Below are 14,303 nucleotides of genomic sequence, written 5' to 3'. Positions count from 1 at the left end.
GGATTTTAACACCCAATTATATTTGGAGAGGTTAATTTCTGAACTCTCTCATGACTTGTCACTTTTGGTGGAAGACACTTGTCATCACACCAAGGCTCGACCTTTATCCTAGACATTATTATTATATAATAAATATGCAAACTTTATGTATCATTCATATGATTAACTAGAAAGCGATCAATATTGCTCACCTAGTGAAATCCTATTAATCAATGGAAACCTCTCAGGGCTTGGTATGAGTTTGCAACCTGTTCCATCCCATTTACCATCGCCATCATATCCTGGTAGCTGACAGGAACAATTATAAGTACCAGGCAAATTGGTGCAGTTTTGGACGCATATGGTGGAATTTAAGCACTCATCAATATCTGGAAAAAAAAAAAAAAGAAATTAAGAAAAAAAAAAATCCATAAGTAGCAAAAGCCAACAATAATTCCAAGTAAAATGGCAACCTTGGCAGCCATCCTTAAGGTAAGGATTGCCTTGGTATCCCTTGGAACAACTGCACTGGTAGCCTGGACCATTGTTCGAGTCATGACACTCACTGTTAGCCTTGCATGCATAACTTTCAAGACCCTTTTTAGCTTCACTGCAATTTTGATCCCCTATTGCCCAATTTAGCACCATCGGCATCTTATTACCTCTTTAAAATTTTGAAGATCTTGTGTTGAGAAGTTGTAAGTACCTTCCTCTGCCACAAAAGCATAGCTGCAAGGATTGAATTCCCACACTCTCTTGTGTTGGTAATAGCTCGATACACTGAGATTGAAATCCATTACTCCTCTTGGAATAGCAGTTTCGCAACAACCAATACCAGAGCAAGATCCCTCAACCACATCTCTCGTGCTATCACATAAAGACATGCACCCAGTTGTGTAGCTTGTCCCTCTAGAACCCTTTATCACAGCATATGTGTCACACCCAATAGCCATGAACTTGTTTCGAGTGTTGGAGATTGGGAATATTCCCGATCGGAGCCAAGGTTGATTGTAGCGTGCACGCCCACCAGTTCTGTTGTAGCAATCATTGGCTACAAAGGCATATATGCGCATTTCACCCGAAAGCCATATATCTGTAACATTTATATGACTTGTTTTCAAAAACGCCAAGGGAGGGTTGTATGTGTGATTACAAGTGATGAGAAAGCTATCATTAACGTAGCATCCTTCCCTTGTGCCAAATGGGTATGGAATACTGACATTGCCACAACGGTCTTCACAGCCGTCCTTGGCTAAAGGAAAGGTGTTGGTGTTGAGTCTGTTGACAATTGATGCTTCTACTACCCACAGCAAAGTCAATTGCAAGATTGCCAAGTGCACTGAGGCCATCTCTCTGGAGCTTCCCTCCCAATCGACCTTCTCCTTCACAGCCTTTCTCCGATTAGAAACTCAGTTTGATTTTTTCTTGGCAGCGCCAACTAGACTAGATCTTTGATGAGCGGTTTGATTTTCAATTTTGGGTTTGTGTATCTATTAGGGTGGCGCCGATCTTCTCCTCAAGGTGTTGTGCTCCTTGACTGTGTGTCTCTACTGGCGGGCAGTGTTGATATATTTTGAGTAAGTCTTAAGTCTAAGTCTACGTCCAAGTCTTTTTTTTTGGCTGAAGTCTAATTTTCAATTTCAGTAGCCTTACTTTTGATTGATTTATTGTTGTGAAATTTTTGTTTTGTTAGCTAAACAAATGGGGTTTGATATTGTGATTATCAATTCGGCATCGTTGATTTGGTTGTTCTGGTTAGGTAGGCTATGGTAGATTTTATAGGCCATGTTTAATTAGCTAGAAGAACGAGTCGTCCATAAAATTACAAGTAGGCCAATCATCAAAGAATATAAAGAGCATCAAGGTCAACTATATGCACCTTTCATGTAGTTAAAAAATAGTTTTAAGGATTTGTTGAAAGGGCTAATCGTAGTCAGTATTTTAGTTGTGATATCTTTGTTATTAGGCATTTATAGTTTATTATAATTAGGTAAACTTATTTTTTACTAGTCAATTTTAATAAAACCAATAAAACTAGACTATGAATTACACCAAGTTTATGGTTGTTGTCTCTCCTTAAAAAACAAATGGTTTAAGGGTGTTATTGTTTTTTTTAGAAGAAGGGGTTGTTATTTTTTTGATTCCTCAGTTTTAATTTCATCATTTTCGTTATTAAACTTCTAGCATACATGCCATGTTTTCCGTATGTCCACATTTAGACTGTCGTTAACTCTCCAAATCAATGTAATTTTGTATTTTTTTTTCTAATTTATACTTAATAAATTATTGAGTTTGGAACATAGAACCACCTGTTATGATTTAATATCATGATAAATTACTAATCAATATCATATACTATATAATAAAATTTGGGTTAGAAGTCACGGTTGTGCCAAGTGGCTGCACCAAATTGCAGTAATTTTTATTAAAACAAAATTTTATTTGTTTATTAATTTTTTGGTTAAAATAACAATAAGTGTTTTATTAAAATATGCAATTTACAATAAGTGTTTTCTAAAATTTCAAAAAAAGATTAAACTTAGTTGGTAACATACAACTACAAGTCAACAACCTACAATTGTGTCTATCTAAAATATTATCAACAAAGCCTAAAATCAATGGATAGAATTACCTATAAAAAAAATGTAAAAGCAAAAAAAAAGAAAGAAAGATAGAATTTCAATAAAAAAAGGGATAGAATTACCTATAAAAAAAATGATAGAATTTCAATAAATTAAAAAAAAAAAAAGTAAAAGCAAATGAGATAGAATTAAAAAGAAAAAAGAAAAAAAAAAAGAAAGAATTGAATACTATTGTGTATCAACCTACATTTTTGTTTAATTTTTTTACTATGTTTGTTTGTTTTTTTATTTTATTTATTTATTTATTTTAAACATGCATCTTATGTCATTTTTTACCTAATAATCAAGTAATAAAAAAAAGTATTTGATTTACAGCTGCAACTATAATTGTGTATATCTAAAATGTTATCAACAAAGCCTAAAATTAATAGGATAGAATTTAAATTAAAAAAAGAGATAAAAAATACATAAAAGCAAATAAGATATAATTTTTTTTAAAGATAGAATTGAACTACATTTATGTTTTTTTTTTTTTTTTACTAAGTTTTTTTTAGATGAATTTGCATCTTATGTCAACTTTATCCTAATAATAAAGTTAAAAAAAGAAAGTATTTGATTTTCACCTAAACTTCTTCTTTTTGCTCATATCATCTTCTTAACAACTTAAAATTTTCTCTATATATACACACAGTTTTTTGGTGTATTATTCTTTCTTCTACCTACCTTACAATTATTTGCTATATTCTTCCCTATTTCTCTCTACCCTACCTACAACCTTGCAGGTATTTTTTTTTTTTTTAATTATCAAAAATTGAATAAATTTTGTGTATTTATTGCCTTTTTATTATATACTATATGATTTTTATTAACAAGTTTTATTGCTATGCTGAAATTCTATGTTTCTGTTAAGGATTATGCTGAAAATATAAACTTTTGTCTTTCTTAATCTCATAGTCATCGCACCTTTTATTTTTTTTTTTAGATGTCAATATAACAAGCAATATATTGTACCATTTATTTTCTCATCACATGATTATTTGTTGTTGACATCAATATTGATCGTGCATTTAATTTGTAGTTTTTGTTTGGTGCTTTGATCCATGTGATCTATCTTCTTTAAAAGCAAAATTTGCTGTCAACATGAAATTGGATACAAGGGAAAAAGGAGGATTTAAAAATGTTATTATATCCATCCGTCCAAATTCCTATGTAAGTTTATATTTACTTAACTCCATTTTTTTTTCTTTTTTTATAAAAAGTTTAGAATTTTGGATTGTTTTTCATTAATAAATTGGGATTTTAACTTAATTTTGTTTTCAAATGTTTTAATTATTAATTCATTATTTTTTTCATGTGTAAAATTAATATATGTGTTTTTAAAGGCTAAAGCACAATACAATTACGGACATTAATTTCAGTTAGAGTGTTATATTTATTTATTAGTAAGTTATAATCATTTGAATAAAGTCAACGCTAAAATAGATAATATAAATATCAAAATAAGACATAAAAATTAAATTTCTTTTAGGTGTACAAGTACAATTGATTTTTTAGTCATAACTTTGAAATTAATTCTTTTAGGATAATCCCCCTCTTCATAAATAAATAAGGAATTATTAAAAAAAATTTTGAAAAGTTTTTATTGATCATTCTAATTTGTAACTAGATATATTATACAAAATTCATGACTAAAACCGTGCAATGCATAGGACTTTCACTAGTATATATATAAAAGCAGAGATCTCAGACGGGAGTGTATGAGGTATTGTTAAGTGGCGCTCTAACTTTGCATTTAGCCTTTTTTTACCTCTTTCATTAAGTTTTTCTATATTAATATGTGCTATGACGGTCCCAAGTGTTTTCACTTTTCATTTTTCTATTAAAAAGTGAGAATACACAATTTGACTGATTTGCCAATATTTCATACTTTTATTTTTATTTTTTATTTTTTGATGAAGTTTCATACTTTTCTCACAACCCATAATTTTGAGAAAAGTTTGTGTTCTAAAAATTTTCTTAGCACAATCCTTGATACAGTCCCATTATTTTTTCAAAGAAGACATTTCTTTTGAAGAAATTGTTTAATGCAATTCTTCCATGTACAACTCTCTCTTCTTCTCTTTTCCTTTTCTTACTTTTTCCTCCCTTCTTTCCTTTTCATCTCCCTTACAACCAAACAAGATATTAGTTTCCAAATTCAGCTAATAAAAAAAAGTGTTTTGAGGATACTAATAAAAAGAGTGAATTTGGTAAGAATAGGATGTAAAATTTATGTTTTACACCATCTAATAAGAGATGTCACATCAACTTTTTACTTAAAGCTCAGTACATTATACCACAATTAATAATATCTTAATAAACTCTTAATTTGGTTGAATTTTCAGATGAGTATTATAATTTATTGAGTGTGGTTGTTCTTATTCTTTAATACGTGATAAGATGATGTGGCTTGTTAGAATTGGAGGGTGTAAAACTTGGGTTTTATACCACATCCTTATAGAATTTAATCTTTATATATATATATATATATTGATGATTATTCCTTTATAACTCTTAATCATTAATCAACATGAGTCTCAAAAAACTTTGTGATAGGACTTTATCATATGTACAAAATAAGCATAGGTTTTTTTTTTAAAAAAAAAAAATATATTTTTTTTATATTTTTTGTTTTAGAAAAGGGATATTGCTATTGTGTTCATCCTTATAAGAATTTAAGCATAGATTAAATTTTCATTATTTTTGACAATTTTTCTTTGATTCCTTTATAATTTATATATTGTATTGGTTTAAATGAATTTTTTCTCAAGCTTTCAAAGGATGGACTTCAGATAAGATGTTCAACTTTTATACGCCAAGCATTGACTGTAAGTCTTTATATGGAACAAATAGAGATAAGAAATTAAGAATATGGTCTATTTTGGTCGGCCTTAGCTTGATTTGTCTAGAAATCAATTTTTTTTTTTTTCAAAAGTCTGACTTATTTTAGGCAGAAGTTTCCTTGAGTATTACTTATATACAAAATTCCATGATCATTAAATTGGAATAGGTCCCTTACTAACCAAACCAATTGGAATAGGATGAAATTTCTTCCCATCCACACTAAACGTTGTGCACACTCCAAATTTTTTATGCATCTCATAATGATATGTTGTTGATAGGTGTCATCCAAGCCCAACATGATTGAGAGTTGTAATCGAGACTATGGCCCAGAAGCTTTACCATTGAATACTTTGCGAGAAAAATTAATCTTTATATATATATATATATATTGATGATTATTCCTTTATAACTCCTAATCACCGATCAACATGGGTCCAAAAAAACTTTGTGATAGGACTTTATCATATATACAAAATAAGCATAGATTTTTTTTATTATTATTATTTTTTTTATCTTTATTTTTTTTTTTTAGAAAAAGGATATTGCTATTGTGTTCAACCTTGTAAGAATTTAAGCATAGATTAAATTTTCATTATTTTTGACAATTTTTCTTTGATTCCTTTATAATTTATATATTGTGTTGGTTTAAATGAATTTTTTCTCAAGCTTTCAGATGATGGACTTTAGATAAGATATTCAACTTTTATACGCCAAACATTGACTGTAAGTCTTGTACATGAAACAAATGGAGATAAGAAATTAAGAATATGGTCCATTTTGGTCGGCCTTAACTCGATTTGTTTAGACATCAATTTTCTCTCTTATTCAAAAGTCCAACTTATTTTAGGCGGAACAGTAGCCACGCTTTGGTCATTGGTGAAGCTGTTTTGTAGCCATCTTCTAACATTCATTCGTTGTTGTTATCCACTGCCATCACAATCATTGTGCCTAACCCATTTTACATTCGAATAGGTTTTTGTGGTAATCTTTAAAGCATCTTTCACGAGCTTAAATTCCAAATTCAAGTTGGTCTCACACTTTCCACCAAGAGTTTAGGGGTGTGATTAGCATATTGTCATTATGTTCTCTTTACATCTTGTCATCATATTGTCATTGCATTGTCACCAAGAGTTTAGGGCTAACCTAGCTCCTGTATGTACCTAGGGTTCATTGTAAATACAATTGATTATAGTTAAAATTTAGTTGTGGATATAGGTAGTTAAACTGAACCACGTTAACTTTGTTACTAAGCTTAATATTTCATGAATGAAAATTGCATGTATAATTCAAGCATGTATCATCGAGCTTATATATCAAGCTTTTTACAAGGCAATGGCCAAGATAAGCACAAGATTCGCTAACTGTTACTAACTAACTATTACTCAGTTTCCACACCTACTGTAATTAATTCTTAGTCATATGGCATAATTCTCTAATGCTTGGAACTACTTTGACATGGATTGGCACACGTGCAGTCATTAAGCTAGACCTGATTGCACTTGACACAAACACACAGAGGTTGGACTTGCATGCATGTGTATATGTTAATGTATTGCTTGGTCTGTGATCTGTTGCACTACTTCTCTCCTAAGCAAAGCACTGCCTACCCTCCTTAGCATGCACAACACTCATGTATATATCTCTTTCCCTGGAAAAAAATTATGTAGATAAATTATACTAAAAATAAATTATGTAGAAGAATAAATTAAGTATATATCTCTTTGGTTTGCATAGAATTAGTGATGTAGGATATAAAAACTACACTATATTGAAGTAAAATTTTATTTATTTATTTATTATTATGATTATGATTTTTATTTATTATTTTTTTATGGACAATCTCATTATATTCTAATGAATTAAGGTTGTCAAAATTGGGATCTTACGTAGGATTGTGGAAGGTAGGTGGGATTGTGGATCAGATCGTGGATCATAAGACGATCCTACATCATTTGAGAAAAAAAAAAAACATTGGTATGTTATATAATCACATAAATTATACATTCATTCATAATTTGCATCCATTTGATGTAATTACTATATATCACTACATCTATTTGTAAGCATCATTTAAAAGGGTCAAAAACCTCAAAACGTGACACTTTATTGAGATGTTATTTTTCATTTGAGTTCAACTGACATTCTATCTCTCTACATTAGAATAGCAAAACTTGGTCTATTGGGATTTATTTATTTATTTATTTATTTTTTCATTTGAGTCCAACTGAGCCTTTTGTTAAGTTAAAGAAGAATACAAAAAACTAAGATTTGTTTGGGATCGTCAGAATCATACAATCTTGTCGATCTTGAACAATCTAAAAAATCCTTGAAAGACCCGGATCGTCTTAGGCAGGTGAGATCGTAAAATCGTAGGATCGTAGGATTCAGATTGGGATTTTGACAACCATGAATGAATATTTAACATATGGGGAAATTTCAATAAACTCACTTGTGGTTAGGTCTGTTTTCACTTTGCCTACCCGTAGTTCAAAACTTAACACTTTACGCACCTGAGGTAACTTCCATTAGGGATCTATTAGCCACCTCTCCCTTTGCCGTTAAAAAAACATATTTTTAGGGAAAAACAAACATAACAAAAAAAAAAAAAGTTAGGGTTTTTGATTGCTTTAGAACTTCTATGAGAACAAAGTGAAGGAATAGCACACCAATTAAATATACTATAGTTCTAAAGTTCTAAAAAAGATAATCCATTATTCAAAAAATAAAAAAGATAATCCAAAAACCCAACCAGTTTTAAAAACTACCAAATAACAATCAATTTCATTTTCAAACCATCAAATAATCACGTTAGCTGAGAGAGGGACTGATAAGATTCTCTCCAAATTCTAGAGAGACAGAATTAGATTAACAACTAATCTCAAATCTATGATCTCCCAACTCTGATCTCCGTTGATCTCCCAAATTCAACCTCTGTTGATCTCCAACTCCAATCTCCCAAATCAGATCTCCGACTTCGATCTCCACTGGTTTCTGTGGTTGTCGATTTGTGTTGCCAAGCTTGCCCTTCACCGAAGCTGACTTATTCTCCTCAACAACCAAAGCCACAGCCCATAAATCCACTTGTTTCTTCTAAGATTGAGTCCCAAATGATACATTGTTGATTGGGTAATTTGTGGGTTATGAGTGATTTATATACTTGATATTTTGGATTTGATGATTCTAGTACTTTGCTATTGTGGTTGGGATTCAAAATGGGTTTTGAAGTTGGAATTGGGGGTGGGTTTGCTATTGTGGTTGGGATTCGGAGTGGGTTTGAAGTTGGAAGGTTCCTTCCCTTTCCTTGATTGGTGGTGTTTGGTTGTGCAAAAAAGGACTGAGAATTAGGAGAGGCACAAGCAGCACCTAGGGTTGCCACCACACCACCAAACCCTTGGTTGATCTACCACAATCCAAACCCACGGATGGATTTCTCTTTACCTTATTCTTCGGTTGTTGATTGCTTATCTCTATCTTACTCTCTTTTGTTAATAACGTTGCTGGTTGTTTTGAGATTGTTGGTCTTCTTGTAAAAATTGGTTCACAATTTTGAGTTGTTATGAGATTGTTGATATTGATATAGATTAAAAGTGATTTCATTGAGCCCTTTGATTCGTGTGCAATTCCTCCACTTTGTTCTCATAGAAGTTCTTAAGCAATCAAAAACCCTAACTTTTTTATTTTTGTTATGTTTGTTTTTTCCTAAAAATATGTTTTTCTAACGGCAAAGGAAGAGGTGAGTAACAAGGCCCTAACGGAAGTTACCTCAAGTGGGCAAAGTGTTAAGTTTGGAATCACGGGTAGGTAAAATGAAAACAGGCTTAACTATAGGTGGGTTTAATGTAATTTCTCCTTTAACATACAAAGCCACATCTAATATTTTTGTTTAATAAAAATTTGGATTTATGATCCTCGATCTGATTTGCTTAAACCCTTTGATGATCTGCTTAGAATCCCAATTCTAACAACCTTCCAAATCGAAATAGCTAAAAAGATTAAAAAGAAAAAGAAATAACTAAAAAGAGTGATTTCGTAAAGGTAAGAGGCCGACTATAATTTAAAACAATACTAGCCATGTAAAGAATGCCAAGAGACAATAATAAAAGATGTTAGTGAGTTCATAAATAAAAAAAAAAAAAAGAAGTTCGGTGAGATTATATGCATTTTCTTGCTGGTGGAATACAGAATCACGGGCCAAAATTGGCTTTTACTCATTTCTCACAAACTTTTCAGCAAAATGCCCCATATCTGAAACTAATTAGGGAAATGCCCATGTTTTGAAACTCAATTTTCTACAAATCGAGTTTCAAATGTAAAACTCGATTTTTAGAACATTGAGTTATAGCGAACGTCGACTTAGAAATTTTCCTTTTTTATGGAACTCGAGTTCCATGTAAAGTACTCGAGTTCCACTTGAATTTTTTCAAGGAACTCGAGTACTTCACATGGAACTCGAGTTCAATTTTTTATTTATTTATTTTTATATTTATAATTTTTAGTTTGTTATAACTCGATTGTCCAAAAATCGAGTTTTAAATTGAAAATTGATTTTTAGAAAATCGAGTTTTAAAACAGAAGTATTTTCCTAAATAGTTTCAAATATGAGACATTTTGTTGAAATTTTTTGCAAAAGAGGCAAATGCCCATTTTCTCCTGAAAATTAGTGTTACGTACACATACTAGACTGAATAGAATAGATTTGAGTAATGGTTGTGTCTAAGCATTATTTGATATACATCCTTGATTAATAATTTAATACTATATTTTTATTATGCACCCATTAAGATGGAACACATAAATAATTATTTTTAAAATGTTGCAATTTATGAAACATTTCATGGCACTAGAATTATTGGTCAGGAAATGGAGTAAAATTACTCTAGTTGTCTAGTCTAATTATGTAGGCATAGAGAGAGTGAACGGTGAATGAATAACGACGAAGACGAAGACTTGGAACATTGTTGTGTTTTCCAAAAAGTAAGAGTATGAAAGCACATCGTTTTCTCATTCCCACTTTAATTTTTTGGAAAACTGAAGACTCGTGGAAACTGAAACCATGGAAACTTCATGGAAGATGACCTCTCAATCTGTGCATGAATGATAATTATTAAATTTGCATGAATTTCATAATACTATGCCCAAGGAACTCGACGTTTAAAATACATACAGTGCGTGTTACATGCACTAATCTAATAACTACATATATTGTTTATTATTATTATTTGATAAGTTAGTAATTGGAATGGAGGGATTTGAATCATATATGTCTTTATTATAAACAGACTCTTATCAATCCTCTTAAAGTTATTACTCTTTTTTCAAGCTGTAATATTTTGGTGTCGTAGGCCAGACGTTTGAAATTGGTTAAACTTATCCCACCCTCCTTTAAAAGTTATCATGAGTTTTTAGTGGAGGTTGTGATGTACTTTTGTATTAAAACCTATTTTTCTTTCCCTTGTGTATGTGTTTATTTCTCAAAAAAAAAAAAAGAAAAAAAAAGAAAAAAGAATCTCCTTGTTAAAGAAGACTACTCAACTCATGATAAGGAAAGATTTCCTTCTTCTGTTAAAGGAAAGATCATCAACAACAACATATATTATCACTAGAGAAGCTAAAACAGTTAAACTAGATAATAATATAATTTTTCAGCTGTTAGAAACATGGTGACATTCTTCAGTTCAAAGTTTCAAATGAAAATTAGTGTTATGTACTAGACTGAATAGATTTGAGTAATGATTTTGTCCAAGCAGTATTTCATATACATTCTTGATTAATACTATATTTTTTATTATGTACCCATTAAAACGGAACACATAAATATTTATTTAAAAATAGTTGTAAGTTATGAAACATTTCGTGGGGCACTAGAATTATTGGGCACGAAATGGAGTAAAATTACTCTAGCTAGTTGTCTAGTCTTATGTGTACAGAGAGTGAAGGGTGATTGAATAAAGATGAAAGACGACGAAGACTTTGGAAAATTATTGTGCTGTCCAAAAAGTATGAATATGAAACTATGAAAGCTCATTATTTTGTCATTCCCACTTTAATTTTCTAGATAGTTGAAGACTTGTGGTCATGTGGAAAGACTTGTGGTCATGAATGATAATTATTAAATTTGCAAGAATTTCATTTTCATACTATTGTGCCTAAAGACCTTTCAATCCACTTGAGTTATAAGGCTTTTAGCAATATTATTGAAGTTATGATTCTTTTTTCAAGTTGAAATATTTTGGTTTAGTAGGCTCGATGTTTGAAATTGGTTTTTGCTAATTTTTTTTCTCCTTTATTTTCAATTCCTTTAATTAAAAAAAAAATGTAGACAAGTTTCCTTTTATTAAAAAAAAAATGTACGACAAATTTACTGCAATGTGCAACATTTTTAGGAATCACTCATAAGTTTTTAGATTCTCTATTTGCTTCTTCTAAAAAAAAATTAAAAAAAAAAAGAAAAAAAAGCTCTATTTGCATGTGTTGACTCAACTGGATATAATATGGAAAATTATACTACTAGTTATAAGAAAACAAAAACAACCCAAAGTTTGCAAAATAATGATCTTGTTGAGTGTTTCGTTAGTATACTAGATATGATCGATGAAATACTTATTTTGTCATTGAATTAAATTTTTTTTTTGACTAACCTAATCTCATGTGATTAGGTTATTAATTTGTCTTCTAACTTATCAATAAAATCTTTATTTTACCCTTACACTACTCAATTTACCCAAAATTAAGAATGATGTCACTTAACCAAGGGCAACATAAGAATTTCATCAAATTCCTTATGCAACTTAAGAAATATTGTCATTTTTGCAAAACTTTGGAATTAATTATTGTTTTCTTATAAATGAAAGGAGTACATCTTCGATGATAAATAGCAATGAACATACATAGATAAATTTTTTTATTTAAAGTTGGTATACTTGTTTCAACAAATAAATAAAAAAGTAAAAAACCAATTAATCAAAGAAATTAAAAAAACGAATGAGTTCAACTCAAAAGTGTCGGTGGCAATAGATTAAGAAAGGATGACGTGGCCTTTACAACATCATGAAAAATTCGAAAGTCCGTACATTTGAAACTTGAAATATCTTACCATGGTCAGCACTCTCATAATTGATTATATTGTGTCAACTAAGAAAATATTTAGTTTAATTGATGTGGATCATTGTATAATTCTCTATATCTTTGAAGGCAAATTGATTTTTAAAATTAAATTGGCGATTGCAACACATGCATCATGAAGCAAAGTCTTCCTCGATTCTGATTGAACACCACTTGTCATAATTTTTATTTATTTATTTTTTATGTTTTTATTTTTAATTTAATAGTTGAGAAATGAGAGATTCAAACCTTGAACGTTTTTTTTTTTTAAATAGACTAAGAAGTGTTAATTAAACTATAAAACTCTCGACTTGAATTAAATTGATTTGAACAAAATATGGAAACCCCTCAAGCCCTCTTAAATTCTAGCCACCTGTCTAACTAAACAACTAAACCAAAGTGTTAAAAATACTACCTCTTTAGAAGATGTACCAGGCTCTTAAAAGAAGGCATTTTAACAACCTTTCTGACATAAATCATATCAATATCTATAAATTTGGCCTTATAGAGTGCTTGAAGTGGGTTCCGTGATTGGTTGATGGGATAAATTTTAGAACGACTTGAACCACTAACAAGGGACATGTTCAATCATATTTAATGCTACCGAAGGTGGATGTGGCATATTGACGTGAGATTGGTTTGTCCGAAGCCTAGATGACTTCTTTGAGAAAACCCAAAATAGTTCGAGCATAAGGTGAATTAGAGCATTGGCTTTAAACTGTTGGAAAGATGTAGGTATGCCATTACTGGTCCAAAGAAACAATAGACCCAAAGAAGGGCAAAAATGGCCCATTACCATCAATTTTGGAAATAATTTGCTCAGAAACACTGTTTCCGAACTATATAGCAATCTACCACTTTTTCGGGCCTATAGCGGCGTTTTCCTGAAAAAATTTTTTATAAGTCCCATAACAGGTTCAAGGGGCCCTATAGTGGCGTTTTTAAGCCCTATAGTGACGTTTTTGGGCCATATAGCGGCGTTTTTCTGCAAAATTTTTTGTAAGTCCCATAACAGTTTCAAGGGGCCCTATAGTGGCGTTTTTAAGCCCTATAGTGACGTTTTTGGGCCCTATAGCGGCGTTTTCCTGCAAAATTTTTTTTATAAGTCCCCATAACAGGTTCAAGGGGCCCTATAGTGGCGTTTTTTACGCCCTATAGTGACGTTTTCGGGCCCTATAGCGGCGTTTTCGGAAAAAGTGGTATTTCCCTAATTATTTCCGAAACAGTGCTCTGTTGCTAAATATTTCAAAAATTAATGCTAATGGGCCATTTTTGCCGCCAAAGAAGCAATGAGAATTGTTGGAATCGAGCCAATTGCCTGAATCAGGCAAGTTGTGGAGTTGGTCATTCTCCTTAAGCATTAGGCCCATAAAGCCCAAGCCTATGTCATATTGCATTTTGGTCCCTCCAATATTCTTCATATTACATCAATAAGAGAAGCAACAATATTTATTCTCAATCTTTGGAATATAAGAATATATCCAAATTGTAGACACTTGATGTGGCCATGTGATTCGGCTAATGGAGGTTCATGCTATAATTCAATCACTTTTTAGGTTTTTTTACAGAATTGGTGATCCTATAATGTAAAAAACGGTATAATTTTGCAACCGTAAGTTTTATCAGCTATTGTTGTTAGCAAGAAATTAAATTGGCTAAAATACGTTTTACACTCTTGTAATAAGTTTTAAGTTTGTAGTTGCTTCTAATTTGGCCTCTCAAGGTTCAAAACTTGTAATTTACGTCATTAACTATTAA

At 30.9% G+C, this 14,303-nt stretch overlaps 1 protein-coding gene across 1 annotated transcript in view; it reads right to left on the bottom strand.

Moving 5' to 3' along the window:
- LOC115959581 overlaps nt 1-14,303 on the bottom strand; it is a 39,682-nt gene that overhangs the window by 11,555 nt on the left and 13,824 nt on the right. The window contains exons 2-3 of the mRNA XM_031078021.1: nt 453-624; nt 192-368 (exon numbers count right to left, since the gene is read on the bottom strand). Of these exons, the coding sequence (XP_030933881.1) occupies nt 192-368; nt 453-624 (349 nt within the window). The remainder of the gene's footprint in view (nt 1-191; nt 369-452; nt 625-14,303) is intronic.

This window comes from Quercus lobata, chromosome 9 (assembly GCF_001633185.2).
Source record: "Quercus lobata isolate SW786 chromosome 9, ValleyOak3.0 Primary Assembly, whole genome shotgun sequence".
Lineage (NCBI taxonomy): Eukaryota > Viridiplantae > Streptophyta > Magnoliopsida > Fagales > Fagaceae > Quercus > Quercus lobata.
This window is presented reverse-complemented; position numbering and strand designations above follow the sequence as displayed.